The following is a 27,409-nucleotide window of genomic DNA, read 5'->3' as shown; positions in this document are numbered from 1 at the left end:
ATGCTTTCTCGAAAACGCCCCAAGACTGATTGTTATTGTTATCTCTGTTTGAATATGGCATTGTAATCTGCGTCGAGGGGTGAGGTCGCGGATGTGTCTGTGCTTCTCCTTGTTTCCACGCCACGCAGTGCAGTCGCCCCAGCCAAGCATCAGCATCATCATCATCATCAGCAGCAGCATCAGCAGCAGCGTCCCCTCTTCACGGACCTCCCTCCTCCTCCTGCTCCTCTGCTCCTTCTGCTCCTCCTGCGCCTCCTCCTCCTCCTCCTCCTCCTCCTTCTCCTCCTCCCCTGGCGCCACTGGTGAAGGAGGCTTGTGCACCGGGGTTTGGCCGGCAGTCTCGCCGCCGTATGGCCGTGGATTAGCTGTATGCTCACGTCGACAAGGAAGAGGAGCCAGCGCCTGAGCGGGCTCACTTGCAGCCATGGCTGAAGGTGGAGAAGGAGAGGATGAGATTCAGTTCCTCAGAACTGTGAGTACACGTTTGCTGATGTGCTGCTCTGCAGACTTCTCTTTGTCGTAATTTTATCATCATCATCATCCCATGCAAGGGAGGTTGTTTCTGCCTAAACCAAGTACTCATGTGGGATGTTTCTGTTTCTTACATATAAAATACCTTGATAGGTTCTTGTACACATCTTGAAGATGGTTCTAGTGCCTTATTATTTGTGTATAATCTCAGCGAGTCCTTATATCCATATATGCACTATGCAGCCTTTGAACGAAGAAGTTGACAACAAGTCCATCACATGCTCCTTATACTGTAGCTTAAATCCTTCTTTGTCAACATAGTTACAGTGGCTGGTTGATGCAAAACTGGATTCATCATGAAATGATTTGCAGACTTGTATGGAGAGCCTCTTTATGAAGGAAGAACAGCTGTGCATGCTCTTGCAATATTGTATGCTCACAACCACAAAAATTGTTGCGCAGGTAGTCAACGGAGGAGCAGCCATTTATTTATGCCTTTGATAATAATGTTCAGTTTTCAGGCAGTGACAGAGAAATATTAATTTAACATGATGTATGTTGTGTATAACATTAAGTACATCATACTGACAATTGTTTGTAATGGGGTTAAGATTTTGTACGAGCTAGCAACCTACGAGGAGCTAAATATTAAATACAGTTCTCTGTAAAATTGCCAGGCATCTCCACAACTGCAGTACAGCAACAACCAAAACAACAGGTTTATTGTGAAATAAATGCCTCTATTTCTTAACAGAACATAGTTATCTTTAAGGCACCGTTTTACATAGAGCTCTTCTTCTGGATCTTTGTAGGTTGTGTAAGTTTACCTAGTCTTATGGTTGGTAGTAGCCTGGCAGCGGGGGGCAGACAGTTGCTCCAGGCTTGGTCTCAGCAGCGACAACAGCAAAGATCTATGCAATGAAGCATAGCAAGATTTATTTAAATGTTCATTTTCATTCCCAACCATAGCAATTCAGTTTGATTAGGACAGACAAGAGGCTCCAGTTCAATATAGGCTGTGCGAGTGTAGGCTGTCTTGATAAGAGTTTAAAGAAACAGGAATGCTGTTGGCAAAAATAGATGATCATATAATGCGGCCATTTGTGGTCAAATTTAAAGAGTGTCAAGTGTTGTGTGAAAATAAATCCTTCTAGACCCCCAAGCCAGTATCAGGTAATATATTGGAAATGTAGCCAGCAGAAATGCTGCTGATTTCTATGAAATAAAAATATCGAGGAAGTTCTTGTGTCTGTCTTCTCAGTTTACATACCTCAAAATCAATGTTCATTTTCAAATGAATCATCCATTTCTACCTAACTAAAAAAAAAAAAAAAAAAAAAAAACACTGTCAAAATGTCACCAGGAATCTGCGAAGCGTGGCCCCATAGCACAGACTTTTGGCATGAATCACGTATACGCAAGTAATGGAGTCTTGAATGTGTAGTCGATGTGCTTTCCTCAACCAAGAACAGTCGTGATCTTTTAAAACCTTCCTTTCACTTGCTCGCTGTCGCCTGATACTTCCTGCTTATTTGTCCCCACAGTCACTCAACCTTTTAACCGCAGCGCATAGAGGTCACCACATCAGCATGCCTCCCGCTCCTAAAAGGAGCTGACATTTCAGTGGTGCTGCTCCTCTTTTCTGGATAAGAATAGAAATGGCATCATTCACAATTGCATTTTTTTTTCATAGGCTAGCCTATTTTTGGATTTAGTACTTTTAGGTCAGTGAATGAGTTTGGTGTTCATGTGTGCGTTGAATGCAAATGTGGAGCTTTGTGTTGTGGTCAGGCTGCACCAGACGTGCCACAGCAGAGCTTAGTGCAGATATTATTAATCAGTCCAAGCACAGCATGGCTGAAGACACACACACACACACACACACACACACACACACACACACACACACACACACACACACACACACACACACACACACACACACACACACACACACACGCACACACACACACACACACAATCATTTAATTTAGCATTGAAGCTCAGTTCACAGCTCATTCCTGCAGAAAGGAATGCTCAACATGGATACATGTAAGTTTATACAAACAGAGCAGGATGAATACACACATGCAGTAGGCTGTATGTACCATACATTGAAGTCACTGCTTTGTTTTGTTTGTTTCCTGTATACGGAGGCTATACTGTATGTTTCTTGCTGGCATCCCAATGTCACCCGTTATTGGAGTCAAAGCACTTCATAAAGCAGTTTGCAAAATGCCTCTTCTCTCACAGCAGAAAGTAATTTCCCTGGAGTGGGAGCAGAAATTACCCCTGCTGGACTCCTGCCTATAAAGCCAACTGTGGGAGGAGAGAAAAAGAAGTGCAGGAAAGCATGAAGTTGACTCTTGTGGGTAATTTGGTGTTGACGGGAAGAAGAGTAGTGTTGATTGTGAGGAGACTTGGTGAAACGCTTCCTCCAAACTGTTGTTTAATGTTAGGGGGACTGGTTATAAGGCTGCACACGCCACAGGAACCTGTACACATCCTGTTTGGAATTGGAGATGCCTTAAAATGCACCAACATTGGCTTCATAATGACCAGTGAATAATATGAATAGAACATCAGTTTATGGTCACATGAATCAGACTGCTCATTACCCAGAAGTCGTTCTCTAAATGAATTGGTGGCTCACTGTGTGTTGTGTCATTAGAGTGGACACGGTAGGGAGCAAGAGGAGGGATTCGGAAAAGCACGCCGTGTGATGATAAGCGCGCAAACAAGCACAACCTCATTGTTGCAGGAACCCCTGCAAGGCGAATATAACATTTTGGTGACTTATTATCAGTCTGAGTGTGCGTAGTGACTTTGAAAAGGCCAGACTGGCTGTGTGACTAACATGCTGTGGCAGCGCTTGGTTTGTTTATGTGAAGCCACTGGTCTCACTTTGGATCCTGGCGATGACTTTCAGTGTGGAAACATATAGGAAGGAAAAAGGTAGGAAAAATTTATTAGCCGCACCAGGGGGAAAAAAAAACAAAACAGCGAATAACACAGAGTAGTCATTGAGTGTCAGTTGGCTGTGTGTTGTGTTCTAACATAACCACCCTATACCATGCATTTGAGAATAGTCTCCTTGTCTGTCAAAGATTTCTTTCTTTTTTTAAGTCACAATTATTTCCCAATTACACCAAATTCCCTTCCATCCACAACAGTTCCCCCCCCCCTAAGCCTTCACAGCTGTTTGCATGTTAATGATATGAGCTATTAGGTGAATTTGTATGCTGTGATGATACTGACTTACTTTTACTTTACTTTATTTCAGACCCAGTGGCCTCCAGATCGCAGAGTAATGTTTTTTTTTTTTTTAAAGAGAAACAAGAAAGGAAAAAATAGTAACAATAACAACAATGATAATAATAGCAGAAACAATAATAAAAATAACAACAAAAAACACCTCATCAGTGTTTATTCCTGCATATAGATTCAGCACATTCAAAATGTTTGATTTAAATATAAACTAAATATGTTTGACAACCTTAAAAGTGTGTCTTCTAGTATTGACATTTTACATTCATTTGTGGTGTCATTGTTCTGATTTCATTCCTCATGTTCACTTGTAATATCACTAGTATGTACAAATGTATTGCCACTAAACGGAGCTACTGTTAGAGACTACTGAACATGTAATTTAATGATGAAATAGCGTTGTGTCAGATCCTGTGAGAGTGGTGCTCATATATTAAGCTGCACTGCTGGTTGAGATTTAACCAGCGCTGTTCTGCAGTGTAGTAGGGGATATGTTGACTGCTCCATTCGACATTTTGCAGTGTATAATAACACTAAGGATAGATGCCATTACGATTGTGATGTCTGCCATTTCAGTCGTGGCTCCGAAAATGATTAATTGCTCAGTCTCATTACTAACTGACATTTTTGGAATAAATGTGCAATGGGTGTGTGTTTTTGTCAGACGTGACATTCATATGTAAGATGCAGAAACTAGGTGATGTGTGTCCAGTCATGCGATGGTAAAATGAAATTGTAAAGGCACATTTAAACCTCCTCAAAATGTGAAGCTCTCAGTATTGATAAAAGATACGGATGAATGTACACCTCCAAGGCTACAACACTAGAGATTTCCCTCATATCGCTCATTTTGCATCACCCGGGACAAATTCATTATCCATAGCGTTCTGCTCAACAAAGTTGGTTTGTTGCGATAGTGGTATTAAGCGGGGGCAATTTCCCTCTGTTGCATGATGAAGGCCCACAGATAAAATTGGCATGTGAGGTCGAGGGAACTGAGCTAGCGGGCGAGCCCACAGACAAGCCTGTCGAAAGCTGATGTAATGAGCTATTGATCATGTCACCGAATGAAGAAATTTCCACAGTAGTGTCAGTGGCATGCAATAAGCAGCCCTAATTAATCTTGCGTGTCAGAGTGTGAATATTTAAACAAGGCAGTGAAGGGAGCTTTCCTCTGTGGAAGACCATGTTATTCTTTGTGTCTCTGAGTTATACCTCTGATACGAGTCCTCTGATGTGTACTCATTACTTGACACAACGCTGTAGTTGGTTTTCCACTTGTTTTTGTAAAATGGACACTGATGACATCACACATTGAATTGTCTTTTGTGCAGGATGCCATGTTGCTGTGTAAAAACACACTACGGCAAAATCTAACCTCTGAGTTCTATGTAAAAAGCAAGAGCAACTTATTGGCAGATCTTCTACAGTGGCTATTTTGTGAGATCTCTGCTTAAAAGAGGCTATTGACTCATTTTTGTTTCCTGAACCAAAAGACAGCAGTTCCCCCACATATTCGCAATTCATGGAGTCACCTATTCGTGCAAGTTTTTTTTAACCTATCCTTCGTTATTTGCTGAAAAAGTCACCTCTTTGCTCTTTTTGTGCTCATGTATTGTTTTGTCGCCATCTTGTGGTGTCAAAGAACTACCTTGAAGTGAGTTGAGGAGCATAATTTAGTCACAAGTGGTGCTTTGCCAACATATTGTTACGTCTTTTGGAAATTATAGATCTTTTAAGGAGGGTGTGACAGGGCTCGCAAACTGAACATGCAGTAAATGGCAATGAATGGCCACGCACACATCACACAAGTCAACTTGAACAACATGTCGAACTTACTTGACCTGTGTTGTGTTATATGCTTGCACAAAACTTTCCAATTTTACCAATATAGTATAGTATGGTGATGCATTCCATCCAGAGAAAAGTTCAGCTGGATAAAAAAGAAGCACATATGTAACTCTAGCTGCAAAAGATGGAGTTGGTCTGACTATACAGTATCTTCAGGGTTTAATTCCTCATTAGATGCATGGAGGAAGAAGAGTCTCTTATCTCTTCCTCCCTCTCAAGAGGGAGCGCTAGCTGTGCAAGAAGCGACAGCCGTGTTGCCACAGAAACAATGTCAGTGTGTCACAGATTATTTATTAAAAATCATCCTTCTTTTGGCGGTGCTTGTGAATCATTCTCGTATCGTTTTGCTATCTGGCTGTAATGTGGTCTACTGTTCTTTCCCCCCACTGTGCCCTGAGTAAGCCATTTCGAGGAGTGTTAACTGAAGCAATTCGGTGCTGTTAAGCTGACCTTGCCCTCCCTCGTAGGAGAAGGTGGAAACTTTCTCTGAGGCTCAAGGCAGCTCCCAACAAAAAATACTTCTCTATCTTTATGGTTCGGGCAAGGTTTTTGTCATCAAAGCGTGTTTTGGAATCGATTCAACTGGTAGCGCTTAATTTTATGATTTGCCTGATTTTCACAACCCAGTTGCAACGAGTGCTGCAATTTAGTCACTGTAACATACACAAAAAAAATCTCTCTGTCTTTTCCCCCTGCAGGCAGATGGATTTCAACATCACATCTTTTTTCTTCCGATATTAGTGATAAGTTGGATTTGTCCACTCATAAATTATTTATTCCTCTGTAACAACTGAAAAGTGACTCAAAATTATTACAATTGTGTACGAATGTGGATAGATTCATGAGGTCCACGGACGTACTTAAAAGTCGCCCGCAGTTATCACCAGCTCAAATTGTTGCCACACCGGCCAAGTGACAATGAGGACAGTCATTGTGCCTCTCTGAAAGGGAATGAATAAAATAAGACACTGTGATTGGCGGCAAATAAATTTGCGTCCACCGGCACATGAACTCTTCATGAGCGTATCGTCAACAGTCCCTGAGCAAACAGAGCTTGACATATCAGTGTTTCAGCTATAACTCTGTCTTGGCTCTCCTCTACAAGGACAGCTGCATTGATACATGGATGAACGGAGGTAAGAATTAAAGTCAGGGCAGGCTTTAAAAGGCCATTTTACGGAAAGTAGGTCAAAAGTGTCAAAAAATAAACTAAACTAAAAAACTAAAAACTGTCAGTATGATGCAGCTCGGGTCTACAGCAATGCAAATTAAGGTAGCGGATAGTTGTTGCTCACAGCTGTTCACAATTTTCTATTCATTTCCTGAGAATATTTTATCCTGAGAGTATTTTGTTTTACACCAAGAAACAATTGTATTTATTTGGAAGATTATTGATTCAGCTAAAGGCAGCTGCGGTCAAAGGTCATGTTGACCATTTCAAACAAAGGTCATCAATCATACAAGAGTAAAGTGTAAAAAAATAAATTAAAAAAAAGAAAATATATAATATATATTATATATGACAAAATATTGTTTCATACTAGTACAACAGCAGCAACATAAGTAGTATTACAACAGTTTCTAGGCAGAGTAGCTCCCAAATACCAGAATTTGCTTTGTGTACACAGGATGCTGTAGTAACAAATGTGCTGCTTGTGCTACTACCCCATTTGGCCTCCAAGAAGCTTTTTCACCGAAAAATACAGCATGTTTCACAAAGAGCCTCAATTCCCTTGGCAAATGAGCCACCTGAGGAAGAGGAGCAGGGGATAGTTGTTTGTTCCTTATTCCTCCCACTACAAACCCCTTACTATAATGCTGCCATCGTGCCATCACGTTGCGTATAGGGAAAATACAGTACTCATTATTCAGGCGTCTTATTGCAAAGCACAAGCATTTTACAGAGGTGTTTATTCCTTTATTTTTTTCTTTTAATTCAATAGACTGACGGTCTAAAGCAACGCGGTGACGAAAATGCTAACTGTCAGATTAAAGCTACCACTGTGGAGGAGAAGCAGAGCTGCGAGGTGCAATGAAAAAGTCTTAACTCCTCCAGTGCTTTGGTACTGTAGCATGCAGACAGACTTTATACCTCCAGACCAGGAAGGGCTTTAATCTGCATGCAGAGTTCACTGAAAGCCTCCTTTTATAAACACACCCGTCAGATGACCCACAGCCACTTTCACACTTAATGAACATGTGCTTTAATTCTGTTCTGAAACTTCAAAGCTAGAGTTAGGAAAATATGCATATTTTGCAAACAAGCTTCTTTAGTCATGTTTCTACCTTACTCTCCAGTTCAGTTTAGCTTTAAACCTTGATCTGGCGCTTGTGTTTCTAACTTAGCGTGTGTTGGCGGGATCGTAATAGCTTTATCAACTACGTCAAATAATCAAAGCTTGCTGCGATACCAACACGGGACACTACGTAGTGTGACCGGCTAATTCATTCAACAAAGATGTTTTTCTGGAGCATGGCTTAAATGAAACAAAGCAGCTCACGTCCAGCATGTACTGTAACTGTAACAAGGGTCCAATGTAGGTTGTCAAGGATTTTTGTTCAGTTATTGCTGGCTCATACAGTCGTAGTCTGAAGTTTGTACTGCTTTCATGTTCCAGCTTTAGATAGCCCACTAATAGACCTCCCTTGTACAGTACATGCTCTCACTGCATGGACGACTGTGCGAGAAGAGAAAAAGACAGCTTGTAGGGGGTGAAACTGCTGCCCAGCTGGATTTTGTACTCCAGCTGTAGCATTCTGCCAAGTACAAAGTGTTGGCATGTGAGTCAGCCTGTGCACACTGTTGGCTGGCATTGGGCACTCGGTGAAGTTGTACTCTTAGCCACAACACTGGAGTATGTTGTCACATTGGCACTGATGCACTACAGGATATCAAAGCAAAGTCCCATGATTTTAAAGGATATTGCTCCAGAATGGTATAATATTCCCAAAAGATTTGGTTGAGAATTGACACATTCATAATGGAATAAGATGCCAACCAGTCCAGGGTGTACCCTGCCTCTTGCCCAAAGTCACATGGGATAGGCTCTAGCTCAGGGATAGGCTCTAGCTCAGTGGTTCTCAAACTGTCATACCAGTACAACTAGTGGTACGCAGGCTCCCTCTAGTCGTCTGCAAAACAATCACTAAATTAAGTGTTCAAACTGTGCATAATGTTACAGTGGTTTGACCATTTTTCTTAAAAATCCAACTGGTTAGAGCGTCTGCCTCACAGTTCTGAGAACCGGGGTTCAATCCCCGGCCCCCCGCCTGTGTGGAGTTTGCATGTTCTCCCCGTGCCTGCGTGGGTTTGCTCCGGGCACTCCGGTTTCCTCCCACATCCCTAAAACATGCATGGTAGGTTAATTGAAGACTCTAAATTGCCAGTAGCTGTGAATGTGAGTGTGAGTGGTTGTTCATTTATATGTGCCCTGCGATTGGCTGGCAACCAGTTCAGGGTGTAGCCTGCCTCCTCCCCGATGATAGCTGGGATAGGCTCCAGCACTCCCGCGACCCTTGTGAGGATAAGCGGCTCAGAAAATGGATAGATGGATTATGTAAGCCTCTTCAAAACTGTGCATAATGTTACAGGGGCTTGTGGTAATATTAATAAATAAAATGCTTTTTATGAATACAACCTTTACTTTGTTGTTAATGAACACCTGGGCCTAGTATGCGACTGTATTTTAATGTTGGTCATTCTGGTGGGTTAGGGTTAGGGTTAGTCAAGTATTTTTCGCGTGGTACTTGGTATAAAAAGTTTGAGAACCATTGCTCTAGCCTACTCCTGACCCTAGTGAACATAAGCTTCATAGAAAATGGATGGATAGATAATGGAATAAAAATCTTGTGTCTATCTTATCACATATCGAGCACAACTTATTTACTTATCAATAATGTTCACTTGCTTTGATGGCTTTCAATAATACTGTAATTTATTGTGTGTGTGTGTATTGTTGTAGAGAATTTCCTTCACCTCATGGGCAAAGTATGGCCTACGGGTCACATTTGGACCGTTTCATTCTTTAATTGGCCCACCGAATATATTCAGTAGGGATGTTTGATGCCACTTTTTTTTCAGACTGATACCAGTAGGAGTACTCACTTTTGAGTACCCACTGATACCGATAACCGATGTCAATAGTACTTTTGATACATAAATTTAAATTAACACAAACCGCCAGTGTAGTGCCAACTACTGGCAAGGTGGACTTACCCGTTGTCAGATTTTTTTGCCAATATATTGGTGGCTGGTATCGGCAACCTTCTCGAGTACACAATACTTTGAAATAAGGACGGTATTGGACTGATACGGATACCTGGTATAGGTACTCGCCCATCCCTAATTTACAGTAGCAAACGTACTGTAATATTTGCCTCATTGATTTAGCATTTTCCTCCCATTCTACAAAGGTTGAATCAAGGCAACTAGACGGTTCTTGTTTGTTGAAACAAGAACAATCCAGTTGCCTTACTTGATTCAACCTTGATAACCGAGAATCTGCATGGACATATTTTACAACTTTTAACTTACCGTATTTTCCGGAGTATAATTCTCTCCGGAGTATAAGTCGCACCAGCCAAAAAATACATAATAAAGAAAGAAAAAACATATATAAGTCGCACTGGAGTATATGTCTCCTTTTTGGGGGGAAATTTATTTGATAAAATCCAGCATCAAGAACAGACATTTCATCTTGAAAGGCAATTTAAAATAAAAATACAATAGAGAACAACAGGCTGAATAGGTGTACGGTATGCTAACGTAACACATTCAGCTAACGTTACATGACACATAAACAACGAACTGAGATTGTGCCTGGTATGGCCTAGCTGTCCATTTTAAAACTAAACACGACCCATGAGCAAAAAAAGTTTTCCTTCGGTGTTTTAGATAATATCAACTTGTTATAGTTACTCATCTTTTGATCTGGTGAGCAACATTAATGTCGTATTTTCTTCATCACTGTGTTGCATTTTACTTTTTTTTTTTTAAACTGGAGTACAGTCCCTTTTCCAAGTACCGTATTCAGGGGTTGCTTTTGAGACAGAGGATAGTAACTTGCTCCTCTCCCTTTTTGCCTCTAACAAGCTTTTTGCAAGTGCTGCAGTATGTTTTTTTGTGTGCATATGGAACATTATATAATGATATTTTTTCTTACAGCAGTGCATTCTTCTTCACTGCATTATTCGTGTCCATCTGTTGTGCCATTTTGGTAAATTTCCCGTCATTTAGCATTGTCAGGTCTATAAATACAAACATTGTTTCTTGAAGTATTTATTGAGCTGTTTTTCATTCATTAGAAGCAACTCCTTAGTCCCCTTGAGACTTTAAATGTATCTCTTTTCCTTTCTTTATACCTTTCAAGTTTTAGTCTACATTTTATTGCCAGGATGTGGAAAGGCTCCAGAATTCGGTATTAACACCATCAATTACATTCAATACAGGATCAGAATAACAATGAATTACAGTCAGGAATAAAATCCCCTCCGGACCCGTTTGACTTCATTGCACGTTTATCTCAGGATTATATTTTCCCAGACACAGAAACATATTTGTAGTTTTAAACAGTTATAATTGCTGATCATCAACAGTGATAATTGATCATTCATTAGCATACCAGCATTTGTACAAGGTCAAGCACGGGGGGTATTAGTGGTAGACTGACATTTTTACAATATAGGGTGAATGGTTATTCCTGATTGATTAGTTGTCACATTACTAAAAGTCAGCAACAGTTAAGAGTTTAAAGTAATGGTGAAGTTTTTTTTTGTTTGAAGGAGGGTCATTATATTATTCCATCAGGCTACAGCATTATTATTTCAGAGTATTTCACACTAGCTAATCTGATTCACAAATGTTTCATTAAATCAAAGCAATTGTTTGTATTGTTCAACCACTAACCATAAATGAGGAGTGTGCTCTGGTAATAAATACAGTAGGAATTGTCTCAGCATAATCAGTAGAACAACAACAAGCATCGTTAAAGTGTTCCCGGTTATGCTATGTTGGGCTGTAATAATCAACTCCAAGATTGTGTGCATGGAAAGCAGTGATTTCCAACTAGGGTGTCGTGGGACCCCAGGAGAGATCATCAGGTGTGCCCTGGGAAATTATCCAATTTTACTTAATTTGTCTGAAAATTATTATAAATTAATTACATATATATCTTGTTTCATCTATCTAAGCCAGCGGCATACAGTGACACGCAGAACATTTACATGCGCTTCCATTAGATGGCAGAAGGTAAAATAAACCTGTGCCTTTCATACAGAATTAATCATGGCTTCCTGTAAATTAATCAGATTTGTGTTCAACTAAACAGTGACAATTTGTGAGTAAGTCTAAATGAAATTATTATTATTTCCATATACTAATTTTGCAAGACATTTTTGTTTGGTGGTGTCCCGTGACATTTTTCTAATGTTAAATGGGTGCCTGAGCTTAATAAAGGTTGGGAAACACTGATGTAAAGAATCGACCAAGCGGGTGTTAAGTCCTGCATTGTTATGACATTGTTATGAATTGAGGGTTCTCATTAGCATCCCAGCACTTAATCAGATTCAATATTTTTTTTCCTCTTTTTTGACACTTTTTTGCCACACTTTCACATATGAGTTTCTTGCAAAAAAAATTAAAATAAAAAAATCTAGCTAAACTGTGACAGTGAGGAAGGATGTGATGGTCCTAGACTCCTTGAATTGACTCCTTTAATGTGAAGACATATTATGCACACCCCCAATTCCAAAACGGTTTCCAGGTGTCTGTGACAGGCTTTTGTCAAAATACGCCCGGGATAAAGAATTATAGTTGACTTCACACATTGTATTTCTTGTTTTGCTGATATCAGCCCATTTTTAGGTGCCTGTCTCAAGCAAGTAAGCAACTCTCATCCCGTTCCATATATTGGTGGGCCAATGGATTTCATTACCCTGACGGCTGTGGCGGAGCCTGAGCTTTGTGACGAGAGAGACTTAGCCCGCAAGGTCTCTCTCGTCTCCTCTTGTCATCTCACCTGTACGCGTAAAAGTGAGCTCAATATTGCCAGTGGCTTTACACATTCTGGCCTGCATTTGGCCACATATTGTGCGTCGCTCAGTGGGCTGGCTCTCATCATCTAGCTGGTGAGTGTGACCTGTGACCGGCTACTTGCTTTTACTTGTGAGAGCAGAGCCCTGAGTGTGCAAAAGAAACGTGCATCTGTAAAAATAAATGCTGTGGGTACCGGTATGTGGCGGCTGTTGCTTAGACGTGGATCTGGATCTTCGCCCCAGTCTAGCTGGTCATGTCATGGGCGGAGAAGCACATGGAAGTGCAGGACGGACACATTTTCAGAAATAGATAGCAAAAGATTTACGTGCTTGTTTATTTTCACACTAGATGGGTGGGCAGGTACTCCAGAGACGCAACTATTTGTTTACAAGAAATCAAAAAGTCAAATTTCTATAATGCAGTTTAACCGTCTGTATTTCCATTGATTTGAATCACCTTTATTGTCATGAACATGTATGCATGCACACAAAATTTGTTCTCTGCATTTTACACATCACAATGAACACACACACTTGTTAGTGTAACGCACTGGAGTAGGGGGCAGCTGAAGCGCCCGGGGAGTCGTTCGGGGTATCAATGTCTTGCTTAAGGACAGCACAGCCGTGAGTCCGGGGCAGAAGGTCTGGTTGGGGTGTTGAACCTAGGTCCCCCACAGTGGCAGGCGATGATCTTAACCTTTGGGCCACAGCTGACTCGGCATTTGCAAATTCACCTTTTCACAGATTTTTTTGGGGAAACCTAAAAATAATAAAAATAATCACTTATTCCCTCCTTTTTTGCTCAGGCTAAAGAAATGAAACTTATTTTGGCGTCGTCTTGTGGCATCTTGGTGCAAAGAAACTATGTTGAAATGAGTTGAGGAGTTTCATTGAGACAAAAGTAGTGCCTTGTCACCATCATGAGGCCTCTGTAGTCAAAAATAAATGTGTTTAGAGGCAGCGTCTATTACTTGCACATTTTATCTGTTCACAGCAGCGCTCGGTCCCTAACCCCCTAAAATAGTGGGGGAACACCGTATGTCACCTTTAAATGATCTTCCGCTGGAATCGAGGAGCCTCCTTGAGAAAAAAGTAGTGCTTTGCTGCCATTTTGTGGCATCTTGATGCCAAGGACCTATCTTGAACTGAGTTGTGGAGTTTTCATTGAGACAAAAGTAGTGCTTTCTATAGGCTATTATAAACATTTTTAGGCTAACCTTTTTTTAATCTGGATTTTCCCTCCAGATTTCTCTGTTTGCTGCAGAGTCCATCCCTAATCCCCGCGAAGAAGTGTTCATGTTAGAACACTGTATGTCACCTTTAAATGATCTTATTCTGGAATTTCATGGTAAAACGTTGGAAGATCTGGATGGACCATTACAAAAGTGCATTTGCTGCTGCATTACGTCGCCTATCTCACTTTGGAGTCAAACATGTTGGCGATGCTGCAGGCTGACTTTCACAGTTATTTATCAATTCCCGGGGAAGTTTTGGGTGCGTGATGTCACAGAAGGTAGAAGTAGATGGTGTTGCACTTTGCTAGGACCTGTTTTGGATACAAGGAGGGGGAGTCAAGCGCTGGTGGGCTACGGCCCAAGTTAACCCGTACAGTGCCTATGAGCGAGCCCATGTCCAGTGATTGGCTTCGTGGCTTAAAGGAGAGGAGACCTTCAGTAGGCCCTACTGTCACTGTGCAAAAATATCCACCAATATTGTCTTTTCCCCATGCATCTGAGGAACGTGATTGGTCGAACCCAGGAAAATTACCATGATTGGAGTGCTCATTGATATGCTTTAGTACTACACGCACAGGTCTCAGAGGTAAATGGATTTTACAGTGTTGCTGCAGTGTGCACACAATGGAGACGATATGATTATAGATTTACACAGAACAAAGGACTAAGAGAGTGTGAGGGGGAATATCGTAATAGAGTCAAATTCAATCTCAAGGTGCCCTTGGAGAATCAATTTAAGCCTAACATTGTTTGAGGATAATTAAATTATTCTCTTTGTTGACATCACAGAGCAGTGGTTCTTCAAGTAACATTTGTATCAGTGAGCTGAGTTTCTTTCTTTCTCTCTCTCTTTCTTTCTTTCTTTCTTTCTTTTTAATTTTTTTAAACTCTAGAGAGAACTTGGTGGCAAGGTAGACAACTGGTTTGCACATCTGCCTCACTTTTCTGAGAACCCGGGTTCAAATCCGACCTACCCCGTGTGGAGTTTGCATGTTCTCCCTACTCCTGTGTGGGTTTTATCCGGGTACTCCGGTTTCCTCCCACATCCCGAAAACATGCATGGTAGGTTGATTGAAGACTCTCAATTGCCCATAGGTGTAAATGTGAGTTGGAATTGTTGTTTGTTTGTATGTGCCCTGCGATTGGCTGGCAACCAGCTCAGGGTGTACCCTGCCTCTCGCTCAGTCTGCTGGGATAGCCTCCAGCACGTCTGCGACCCTAGTGAGAATAAGCGGGATGGAAATTGGATGGATGGATAGCGATAACATTCGGTCTAACGGTCACTTTAATGTCACAAGATGAATTCTAATGGCTGGGGGGATCTAATCCCTTTTTGTTCCTTAGTTGTGCATTTTACACAGGTTACTCTGACAATTGTTTAAAATACAGTATGTGGAAATCCCTTGAACTCTTATTTAGGTGAAAGATTTTTGCTCAGCTTTCTACAATTGTCCATAAAAAAAGTAGTGGTATTAGAAGTAATCTGTTTCAGAGTCAAACTGTACAAGTATCTGAATTTCATACAAGTGTCTGAATTTTAGCCCAGCATATTCTTCTTCTGTTCTTCTGTTCTTTGTCTCTTAATACCCCTTGTTGAGGGTTCTTTCGTCTTTTGAATAAGTGTCACAAACCACTAAAGAAAATGCAAAACACATACTGTAGTTAATTCTTTGATCCTTGTTGCTATAGGTGCTGAGCTCTCGTGCAATATGGTGGAGTCTGAGGTCATCCATTACTGTAGTCCATCTTTTAGAATAAATGTTGCATAAATGCTACCTGAAATGATAGTTCAACATTTACATAGTTAAAACACAGTTATTTATTTTTTTATTTTTTTATTTCACTATGTGCTTAGAATTTGAGTGTTCTACTAGGACTGATCTGCATGAGTGCCAACTAAAAAAAAAAGTGTGTCTTGCACATCACGGCCCTGAGGCTTATATATTCATTCAGCTTTGGTTGCACTTTTTCATCAGGCTGCACTGTAACATAGATTTTACGGATATTGTTACTTTATTGCCACTGCATTCTGCTCTCAGCACATTCCTCACATTAAATAATGCAGCTGGCCATTGTACAACAATCTCCCGCCCCCTTCCTTGTCCCATAGTGCCGCATATCAGCAGATTTCCGCTTCCTCTGCTATCGTGAAGCGTAACTAGTACAAGTTCAGCGTTTAAAGTCTTCAAAACTATCATCTCGTTTGTGCAACAGTGGTATTGGATGCTTGTTATAGCAGCTGTATTTAGAAAAAAAATCAGTAGCTTCTGGCAAAGGGGATAATTTAACTGCTATGCAATCAAGCTGGCACAGAGTGCTTCGCAACGGTGGAAGAAAACTGAAGCAGAGGCACTGCAGTCAAGGAGTCCAGCCATCTGCATGAATGTTGTATGATATTTTAAGATAATGTTATTAACATGCTAAGAAATCTTTCTTAAAAAAATGTACTGTGACCCGATAGCAATGGCATGCCTTTATCATGTTTACAAAATTTGTCACGTACTGTACGTACTCATGCAAAGGTCAGCTCAACTCCCATTTGCATTGACTCTCATTAAAACATTTGTTATAAGTACAGTATGCCATTGCAATTTTTCACATTTTAAATGTCCGTCACCAGCATGCCCAAGAAATCTAGTTAGAACTTCTCAAAAACTATCACACTAATTAATTTTTACTACAGTAATGTTGTCCAAGAAAAACATACTGTACATATTTTCATTTAGGCAGTCTATTTTTTTTTTTTTAATCCTGGAATGTTTTAATTAATTGCTTCAACCTAATTTGCAACATACAAACAGTGTAAATAGCCTTAAAGAGGTTGGGTGGGGATCAAAGGGATCAGCCATGGATGTGTTTGATCATTGCATTTAGAAAGGGAAACCTTCCATTTAGCTAGTCGAGGGAGAGAAAAACAACTCTCTGTGTGCGCTAAGCTTTAACGCTGTGTGGTGTACTTGAGTGCTCGGTTTAATATTTGCAGCATACCACAATATGCTTGAGGAATATGAAATGATTATGCATCCTCATAGGAAAATATCATTTAAATGTGTTTGGGTTTCAGCATGCTGATCAAAGATTCTTTGACATGAAAAACTTCGGTAAATGTCTAAACAAATAGAATAAAATATAGTTTTTAAAAATATTATATATTAAGTATTTTGTTTAGATGTGGGTTTGACAGACAGATAACCGTTTGACTGTCTGGCTAATTAAACAGGTGTGGAGAGCATAGCGGGATAGTGAGATGAGGTTGTTTAGTGTTATTTTGATGCCCTCCATGAGGGTTATTTAATGGCTTTTATATGAGATGTATTGAATTATCAACATTGATCATTGTAGTCGGATATTATATACACTGTTACATATATTTATGTATTTTAAATCATCAGAGTAAAATGCTGTTCGCAAATTTTATTCATCGGCCGGCTGGCACACAATTCCTTCACTAAGGGCATTTTGATACTATAAATATATGGCTGCTGTGGTTTTAGGATTAGTTATTACAGTTTTATTTTCTGTCCCAGGGAGGAACTGGATTTTAAAGCCCTGCTCTAAAATAATGTGGGCCAATAAAGAAACAAATGAAAAAGACAAAAAAATTAAAATAACAAAGCCTAGCCCAATGACTTTCCCGAGAGTTAATTGGAGTCAAGAGTCAGCCAACCTCGAGCCGAATCAATATGACTCGATTGGAGGTGTCGCGTAGAAGTGCCCTGCCCTATAAAAATCACACACTAATTTTGAGTTTTCTATTCTGAAGAAGGAAGGCGGCATGATGGACAACTGGTTAGCACCTCTCACAGTTCTAAGGAGCTGGGTTCAAATCTGGCCGCTCCTGTGGGGAGTTTACATGTTCTTCCCGGGCCTGCGTGGGTTTGCCCCGGGTACTCCGGTTTCCTCCCACATCACAAAAACATGCATGGTAGGTTCATTGAAGACTCTAAATTGCCTGTAGGTGTGAATGCGAGTGCTAATGGTTGTTTGTTTATACGTGCCCTGTGATTGGCTGGCGACCAGTTCAGGGTGTACCCCGCCTCTCGCCCGAAGATAGCTGGGATAGGCTCCGGCACGTACACGACCCTAGTGAAGCGGTACGTAAAATAGACGGATGGATATTCTGAAGAACCTCTGCCCGATGTGAGCCATGCTTTGCATGAAAGAACTCTCAGAATACCTATAAATTAAGGAGTGGCTGTACTGTAAAGACGACTGCAAGAGAACAGTGCAGAATGCTCAATGAGCAGAAAAAGCCAATCAAATCTACGATAAGTACAATATTAAACAAGAAGGACACAGCGAAGGACGTCACTGTTGTTCGGACTAACATCACTGCAAGTTTGATGTTTATAAAAGAGTGCCTGGATGTTCCGCCTTGCTACAGGCAAGTTACTGCATTGTTTGGGCAGATAAAACCAAAGATGAGTTGTTTGTCAGGAACACACAACACTATGTGTGGAGAACCTCCATCCAACCTTCATCCCGACTGTGAAGTATGGTGGAGGTGTGTATTGTGTATTGTGTATTGTGACAGCTTTAGTACTTCAGGGCCTGGACACGTTTCTATCATTGACAGAAAAATTTGTTTCCAAATTTATCAATACATTTTTTCTGCAACTACAGGAAACGTTTGATTGAGGTTATCACTGCTGACATAGGCTCAACCAATTATTAAATCCAAATGTTCACTTACTTTTTTTCACCTGCACTGTGACATTTACATGAAAACATATAATGTAATTGTTTGTGAGGTATTACTGTAATAAAAAAAAAAATGTTTGTCTTTTGTTGTGACTTAGGTAAATATCAGATCATACTGTATGTCCGGACCAATTTATGCAGAGATCCAGGTAATGCCAAAGGGTTGACATTTTCCTTTCTTGCAACTGTAACTATACCATTTTGACGGTTGTAGAAGTACTCCACTAACTGCCGTTTTATGTTAGGGTTATCACATATGATCTATGCCTGTTTGCATTCATTATTGAACTGCCAATGCAATGCAAGTGGTGAACTGACCACTGAACAGTCCCAAGGTCTCTGGAGCTAAGTGTCCTGGCCAAAGATTTCAGGGTGGCCATGTGCTCTGCATGAGTGCACACCCAGATTGAAGTCCGTTTTGTCTTGACAGGATGATGAAGTGGTGCTCCAGTGCGTGGCCTGCATCCAGAAGGAGAACCGAAAGTTTTGCCTGGCTGCCGAAGGGCTGGGCAACCGGCTGTGTTACCTGGAGCCAACATCTGAGGCAAAGGTAGGCACACAAACTAATGTCTATTGTCTACCTTCCATCCGTCCATCCGGCCATCCATCCATCTGTGTGCAAGTCTTAAGCGGTCTGTGGACACCCAATGCAGAAACCTTGCAATTGCCTTAAATATACAAGAACATTAATCAAATCAAATGTTCTGGTGGAGTTAAATGTTTCGGCTAAGATCCTTTATGTAAAACCATTTGTGCTTCTTTTTCTGTAAAGTAATCTAATCTAGTCACCTAATTCCACAGAACTACTAAAAGTGAACTGGATGAAAGCTTATATTCATCTAGGCGAGAGCTCAGCGGGAACCAAACACCCATTAAGCTCATTATTTTGTTGCAGCAAACAGTCAGGGAAGCCAACTGGATATGCACTGAAAAACGCATTATCAGCTTGCATCTAATGCAGCCTCCTTTATGAGATTTTCTTGCATAGGTTCAGAGATGACTCTGCCTTGGTGGACCTGCTGTCTGATGATGATTTGTTTGAATTACACCCCTGGACATTTATGATAGATTGTTTCATTGACTGTGTTGTCACTTGCTGTAGCTGCCTTCAACTTTATTATTGCTGAGCTGTGCTTCTGTAGCTGATGCTGTGTTTTATAGTTGGTGCAACTGTAACTATATACAATTTGTTTACCCACCACAGCATGGTTCTGAAAAAGATTTGGTTCGTTTTTTAATCCACTAAGTAAATACAGTATAGGCATTAGCATCGCATAGCTTGACATAATTGAAGCGTAACACTGCAAACTGCTAATCAATTAATCATTAAGAACACATCTCAGTAAATAAAGAACAGCAATGAAAGACATCAGCTTTTGTTTTTTTCTATTCTTAGAACATGGAGGTTTATTTCAAGAATAAAACAAATGTTTTACCAAAGTCATTCAGTCTGTAATGTCTTCACCCTTTTGGTACTTTAACACAAAGTACAGTACCTTTATGGTTCTTAAGAGTTTTAAAAAGTGGGACAATACAAATAGGTACTGTATCCATCCTTAGCCAAGACATTTTTCACTTGGGAAATTAGTGTTTTATCCAGATCAAGAAGTTCTTCCACATCTAGGAAAAATTAATAAACAAACTGTAAACATCAGCTCCACTTCCATATCCATTGACTCTCATTAAAACATCATTCATTGCCTGACAAACTGATTAACTATTATTCATTCATTCCTTCATTTTCCTTACCGCTTATCCTCACTACGGCTGTGCTGGAGCCTATCCCAGCTATCTTCGGGCGAGAGGCAGGGTTCACCCTGAACTGTGGGTGTGTAAGACAGTCCTAAATAGCTGACTGGAAATCTGAGAATTATTGTTCCATCTACCATTTCAGTAACTTGTGTTGCCCTCAACCAGCTCCCACAATGAAAATGTTTGTGTTAATTGGGGAGGCGGAGGGTCTCTCTTCCCATATTGAATGGTAATTAAACCAGAGATGTGTGATTGATGTTTTTCCTATGCGTTACTCTGTCTTCATTGGTGCACTGTTTAAAGAAAAAACAACAACACTAAAAACCTATACCGAATTAGAAGCTTTGCTGTGAGGGTGAGCTGGTCTAGTAAATGAGCCACCAGGGCAGCATAACAGTATGGGTCTGATATAAAGTGTATGTTTTACAATGGTAACCAATCAATTGACCTACTGATTGTGATTAACTCCCATCAGGTCAGTCCTTCTCAGTGTGTTAATATTAACACCAACTGAGAGTAACAGGCCAGTTCTTTCACGACCTCTTGTATGTTCTGTCATCTGCATTTAAGCTAAAGAGAAGAACGGAATCAGTCTTAACCCTTTCTGAAACTATAAATAAATAATGTGATACAGCCAAGCCACCAACGCTATTTGCCTCAACGATTGGTTTTGGCACAAGCTGCTGTAAAGATGTCTCTCTGCTTTGCCCTGTGAGAGTGTATCCTGCCAGGAATGGACACTCATCATCCACTCACGCTCCCCTGGACCTTCATTTTACCGCCATGCTCTGTAGGGCAGTTCAACATTGCTTGGAAGGGGCAAAGTTCCACTGTTAATCACCCACAGGGGTTGAGAAGGGCGGGGCTGCATTGCTTCCCATCCAGCCATTTCGTATAATTTCTCCACAGAAACATAATGTTACTTTTATCCTGCACTCACGTGGTACATATATTTTAGTCTTTATTATTTTGTACAACTCATTTAATGCAGTCTTTTAACAGCAATCCTTTACGCAACACAATGGACTCTATTTTTGTGACCGGTGTAAATCTGGCGCAACGGGGAGTGTAAATTTGCGTGGAGGCGGGTTAGACTGAGCTTTGGTAATTTCGCAGATGAAAGTAAAACAGCATATTTTAAAAAGTGAGGTCTACTCCGCTGCGGACGTGAACAAAGACAATTTCAATCATGTCCAGTCATAGCAGCTCCTCTCAATCGCTGTGGATTATTATTATTTGTTTGCAACAATTAACGTCCTTATTGTGACGTTAATTGTTGTTGTCATTTCTGTATTTGTTACCAGTACTTTGTGGAATGTGTACCTTATATAACTGCCACATTTATTGTTGATTTATGTTATACTGTTTTTAAAAAAGTATTATTATTTATTTATTTTTTTTTAAATAAAAACATTACTTAAAATCGTGTCTGAAAGTGTGACCTCCTGGTCAATTCCTCTACTTGAACATGTCCCACACTGTTAAAAGAAATACATTCCAATTAAGCTTTAATATGGTGGAATAACTGAGTGATATCTGTTGAGAACATCAACTTAATGTTTATAATTAATGACGTGTGTGTGTACTTTGTATATATACTACTATAAGAACATTTACTGTGCAGTTTATCACAGTGTATGCCAATGTGCTAAGAGGGTGAGTATTTGTATGTGTTAATTTGATTCACTGATTTTTTTTGAATAGTTGAATCCAGTCCCCAAAAAATAAATGTTACAGTAATGTGTCCTAATTTCTAACCTGAGCCGCTCTGTTCTGTTGCTGCAGTATGTCCCTCCAGACCTATGCATCTGTACCTTTGTGCTGGAACAGTCCCTGTCAGTGCGGGCCCTGCAGGAGATGCTGTCTAAAAGTGGACAGAACAGTGAAGGGGTGAGCAACGCTAATCACAAATGTAGTAAAGACCACACTTGTAAAGTGAAACTCAATCACAAATGACGTGCCATCGCAAGCTTCATACTCTATACTGCAGGCTGTGCAGTATTTGGAAAATATTTTCATTTGCAGTGTCTGCAGTCTGCCGAGTTTAGGTTTAGAGATTAATAGCCTAAATAAGCCCACTGCAGTGACCAGGGGACCCCAGTTGCCAAGAGGTCCTGGCCTGCATGAATATTAATGAGGATGAAGGCGACACAGTGGTCTAATTTAGCTCCACAGTTTTCTTTGGGAGAAACAAACTTTGTACAAAAAGCTCATTACCAAGCTACTTCAAGAATAATGAGACGAGCTGGACGTTAGGTGCACATTTAATCAATATGAGGTGAATTTATCATCATTTATATGTAATTTCTCTTCATATTCCTGTACTTTTGTCTTATGTTTATTATTCCGTCTTTGTCTTTTACTGTCTGTGTTCAATCTCCATCTTCCACATGGTAGACACGTGGCCCGGATCGATGGGTATGTTCGCTGCTCATACCATTTCCCTTTTTACCCCTAATGCATGACGCAGTGAAATGACGTCCAAAGACACATAACACTGAGACCTTTGTCTCCATAATAGGACTTGTGGTTGTTGTGGGTTAGTGGTGAAAATATAGAATTTGATGCTCTATGAGTATACTGTCTTACATCAGAGACAGAGAGCTGACAGAGACAAATAGAGTTTTAGCCTCCTCTCAGACAGCTCCCTTTCACGAATGTAAGTGTCATAATATTATTTGTGTCCTCAGGATATTCTGTTGGCTCTTCATACCAGTATCATTTGTTTTATATGAGTCTCGCTTATGTCAGATAAGATTACATTTGTCACAGTATCTTCTTTTAGTTATCATGGCTCGATGAGATGATGCAAGCATTCCACTGGGATAAGGAGCATAAATCTCTACTAATTCATTCATTGTCCTTACCGCTTATTCTCACTAGGGTCGCGGGCGAGCTGCAGCCTATCCCAGCTGACTCTGGGGGAGAGGCGGGGTACACCCTGAACTGGTCGCCAGCCAATCGCTCGGCACATATAAACAAACAACCATTCAAACTCACATTCACACCTATGGGCAATTTGGAGTCTTCAATTAACCTACCACCCATGTTTTTGGGAGGAAAGCAGAGCACCCGGAGAAAATCCTGGGGTGTGCTGGCAGGGAATTATGGAAGGCAGCTATGGAAAAAGTCAGCCCAAAATATAGATAAACCACTGAGGTAATGCTCAGAACACATAGTCTAGCAGCTCTAAACCTTTTTAAGGTCCGGGACCACCTGCAAAATTTTTATTTACCCTGAAGACCCCCTGATTTCAACATTGCAAATGGGGGCAAGACATCTTATTAAAATGCAATGAATTACACTTGTGAAACAGATGGAGCTAGAGAAAAAAAAGTTAGCCATCTCACAATTTGCTGCATTGAAGCATACTGTATTGATTTACAGAACATGCAGCTGTTCACATTTGGGAGAATTTCCATAAGATGATATGGTAGGAGTGTGCTTATTTACATTCAGGTATTGCAAATTTTTTTGAATAATTAAAATATGTGAGAAATGTATCAAAACAGAAATAAAAATAACAATATAATGTTAAGAACATAAACAACAAATTTAAAAGCACTATCTATATTTTAGTTGGAGAGCTGTACATAAATAATAGCTGTGATAAAATGAGCACTCTTTTGTAAGAATCTGATAAGGATTAAGGATTTTATGCCACTTATTATGTCAAAAAAAAAGTATGCCAAGATTCTCTGGCCAGAAATCACAGTAGATCATTACAAATCTTGTGACTGAAACTTTCACTCTTCGGTAGAACAAATATTCTTATTAGTTGATATGGAAATGTAACGTTTAAACAGAGCGGCGTCTGCTAAAGCCTTCTGAGCATTTTACTTTGATGATCAAACTGAGAGCACCATGTTTGTCAGAGTTACTTCAAACTTCACAGAAAGCAAGAATAATAATAGTGAATCACCTCCATATAGTTTTCCATCACCTCAGAATCCTGTGAACATGTGATTTTCGATGCCTTTTTCAGCTTTGTCAGAATCACAGAAAATCCCAACTGAATTGGACCACCGCTAAATTCACGTATCTGATTTTCAGGTAGAATAGAATGGGAAAAAAATGCCCAGCATTTTTCTTCATTTAGTAACATACCTTCTGTGGGCTGTTGTAGAAGGCAGTTGTCTTGGGGTGTCCCTGTTGAGGAAATTGCATCTGATTATTAAGTCATATCTGTTTCCAAGTAAAATGTTTATTCACAGCTAACCGCTTCATGTCGATGAAATGCTGCATTATATGAGTGATTATAGGCTACAGCTAAACTATATGGAAAGCGAACATCACAGTAGTCAGAAGCGACATTACTAGTGATACTACATTAGCTACACAGCTAACGAGCTATTTATCAACAACTCAAAACATAGCTAATATTTATGTTGATAAAAACATGATTATCATTACTATGAATATCACTAATTATTCTCACGTACATTCTTGTAAAACTACGACGACGTTCCGTCGTCTTTTAAGCAAGCTCTGTGTCAGTCAGCGGAGGCCGAATTCTATAACCCTCGCTTTCAGGTGAGGTTCCGGACCACACTTGGTTTGAAGGGGTGTGTAACCCTTTGTGTTAGTCCTACCCCTAATCCTTACGGAGAATTGGGACACCGCTTTGTTCTCGTGAATGTGCAAAACCAAGGGCTAATGGGTGAAACGAAGGCTAATGTGTAAAATTGAGAATGGCCCTAAGTATGCTAAATAGCCATGCACAATCAGTAGTCAGGTCTGGATCCAATTTGTTTTGACATTCAGACAGTTATATATCTACACATTGAAAATTTCGACCGAAAAACATATTTGTTTTAATATATTCCGCATTTTAATAGTGTAATGGGAAAATCATGATGAGAAAATACAAATGTATACCAAACATACCAATTCTTACCAAATTTAGGTTGACAATTCAGAAATTGAAAACAGGAAATTGTGAATAAAAAAACAAATCCACTGTAATGCCAATTTAACCTTCATAACAGAGGTCATAATATTGCATGGTTTTCAGTATAGTGAGGAATAATTATTTTGTTAGCCTTTAACAACATCTAGTTGCAAATACCCCTGCTAATTTGTTTGTTTGTGCAGTGCTATTCTGTGCATTTTTTCCACCCGTGCATATCTGTTATCAATAGTGTCGGCCTCTTCGTCATTCTTCGCCTTAGCTGAGATGTCACTGAAGGAAGCACCATTACAGAGGAGCTGAAGGTTGAATATGTCTAGGCCAAGGCGCTGAAATCAATAGGGCTTGGAACAGATGGGCTTATCAATAGATGCTGGCTGAAGCACATTGCTGGTCGGCTCTGATTTAGCCAGGACACACAGGGGGGACCATCATAAACTTCAAAGATAACATACCAAGAGCATGCCAACCACACAGAGCTTGATATCCAGCAGCAGTCCGTCAAAGAGACAGCACTGCCCAGAAGACTTCCTTTGTTGCTCTATTTGTGGCTACTTCCAGAGTATAACAGAGTTTGGCTAATAAAACAAACAGCAGCAGGAGTCCTGCACATTGAAGGGGTGGTCTGCCAGATGTCCCGCTGTTGGATTAAATACATCACTTGTGGTCCACAGCTGCATGACATTCTACACCATCCACGTCCTTCTATATCCATTTAATCAAAAACGCTTTACCCTTATGGTTTAATTAGCTAACAGCTGATGCATTTTCTCATTTTAGTAATTGTGGCAACAGCATCAAAGTGTTTGTGTGCCTCGATCACTTTCACTGTGCTTCGTCTATATAGATGACTGCCTCACAGTGGTATAGGGGTGGGAGGCTTGGGTTTATTGGTCGTGGTGATTGCAGCTGGATGTGTCTCACTGCATTAAACTCAGTATACCTCAACAATTTGAGTCGTAGCCTGCTGCACACAATCTTGGAAGCCCGTGCTGCAGTCAGCATCAAATCACTGGCTGGCTGTTGTCCTGGTAGTCAGTGATGGTGCATATTGTATATAGAGAGAACAGAATAAGTAAGAATGGGGGGAGGCTTTCAACAATATATTCCATGGTTTATATATACCCTATATGGACAACATTTGTGGGAGACACCATTTAAGCAGTTAAGTGATCTGTTAGCAGCAGGAGGGTTGGTCCTTTAAGTTGTCGCGAATCTTAATTTTTAAGCTTATCGAGTCCATTCATCCATCCATCCATCCATCCATCCATTTTCTGAGCCGCTTCTCCTCACTAGGGTCGCAGGCGTGCTGGAGCCTATCCCAGCTATCTTCGGCCGGGAGGCAGGGTACACCCTGAACCGGTCGCCAGCCAATTGCAGGGCACATAGAAACAAACATTTGCACTCACATTCACACCTACGGGCAATTCAGTCTCCAATCAACCTACCACGCATGTTTATGGGATGTGGGAGGAAACCGGAGTACCCGGAGAAAACCCACCTATGCACGGGGAGAACATGCAAACTCCACACAGGCGGGGCCGGGATTTGAACCCCGGTTCCCAGAACTGTGAGGCGGCTGTGCTAACCAGTCGTCACCGTGCCGGCTTATCGATTCAAAGAATTCAATGCTTAGTTCGGTTGTAGGGAGATTTTCTCGAAAACCCCTTTATGTTCCAGCATGATGGTGACCCAGTGCAAATAGCATGGCCCCACAAAGACAAAATGAGTTTGGTGTGAAAGAACTTGATGAAATCCTGATCTCAACACCACCAAATCCATATTTCCCTCCACCTTTTATCCATTTAGTGTATGTCACAAACTGTAATGCCATTAGGAGATTCATAGCATTATGTTATAGTCCTCCTTTGCCATGTCATTTTTGTGATTAAAGAGTTTTGGTGTGACAGACAGCATTTTCTTGAATATTCATTCTTAAACATGTACTTATTGACAGAAATTATGTAGGTCATTTGCATCAACCATGGTGACAAGAAAGACTTAGAATAATGAAACTCTTGTTTTACCTTAATGCTTCCTAGAGGCTGATAAGAAAGGTGAGTTAATATAGTAGTTTCCACCGGAACAAAAACAGCACCAAAACTTCACCTTTCGTAATATCATCCGTTCCCTTCCTGCATCTTTAACTCTGCAATTGGTGGAGCCATTCCCTGCTAATGTTGACAAGACT

The 27,409-nt window shown here is 40.5% G+C and overlaps 1 protein-coding gene across 9 annotated transcripts in view; it reads left to right on the top strand.

Moving 5' to 3' along the window:
- Positions 1-300: 300 nt before the first annotated feature.
- The window catches only part of LOC133412675 (ryanodine receptor 3-like), a 113,677-nt gene continuing 86,568 nt past the window's right edge, over positions 301-27,409 (top strand). For 7 of the 9 annotated variants that reach the window (XM_061696220.1, XM_061696213.1, XM_061696212.1 and 4 more), the window contains exons 1-5: positions 301-472; positions 18,988-19,107; positions 22,095-22,199; positions 22,707-22,727; positions 27,261-27,275. In XM_061696220.1, the coding sequence (XP_061552204.1) occupies positions 425-472; positions 18,988-19,107; positions 22,095-22,199; positions 22,707-22,727; positions 27,261-27,275 (309 nt within the window). In that variant the 5' untranslated portion in view covers positions 301-424. The remainder of the gene's footprint in view (positions 473-18,987; positions 19,108-22,094; positions 22,200-22,706; positions 22,728-27,260; positions 27,276-27,409) is intronic. The other 2 variants (XM_061696219.1, XM_061696218.1) reach the window with 1 other exon arrangement.

Source organism: Phycodurus eques, chromosome 14, assembly GCF_024500275.1.
Source record: "Phycodurus eques isolate BA_2022a chromosome 14, UOR_Pequ_1.1, whole genome shotgun sequence".
NCBI lineage: Eukaryota > Metazoa > Chordata > Actinopteri > Syngnathiformes > Syngnathidae > Phycodurus > Phycodurus eques.
This window is presented reverse-complemented; position numbering and strand designations above follow the sequence as displayed.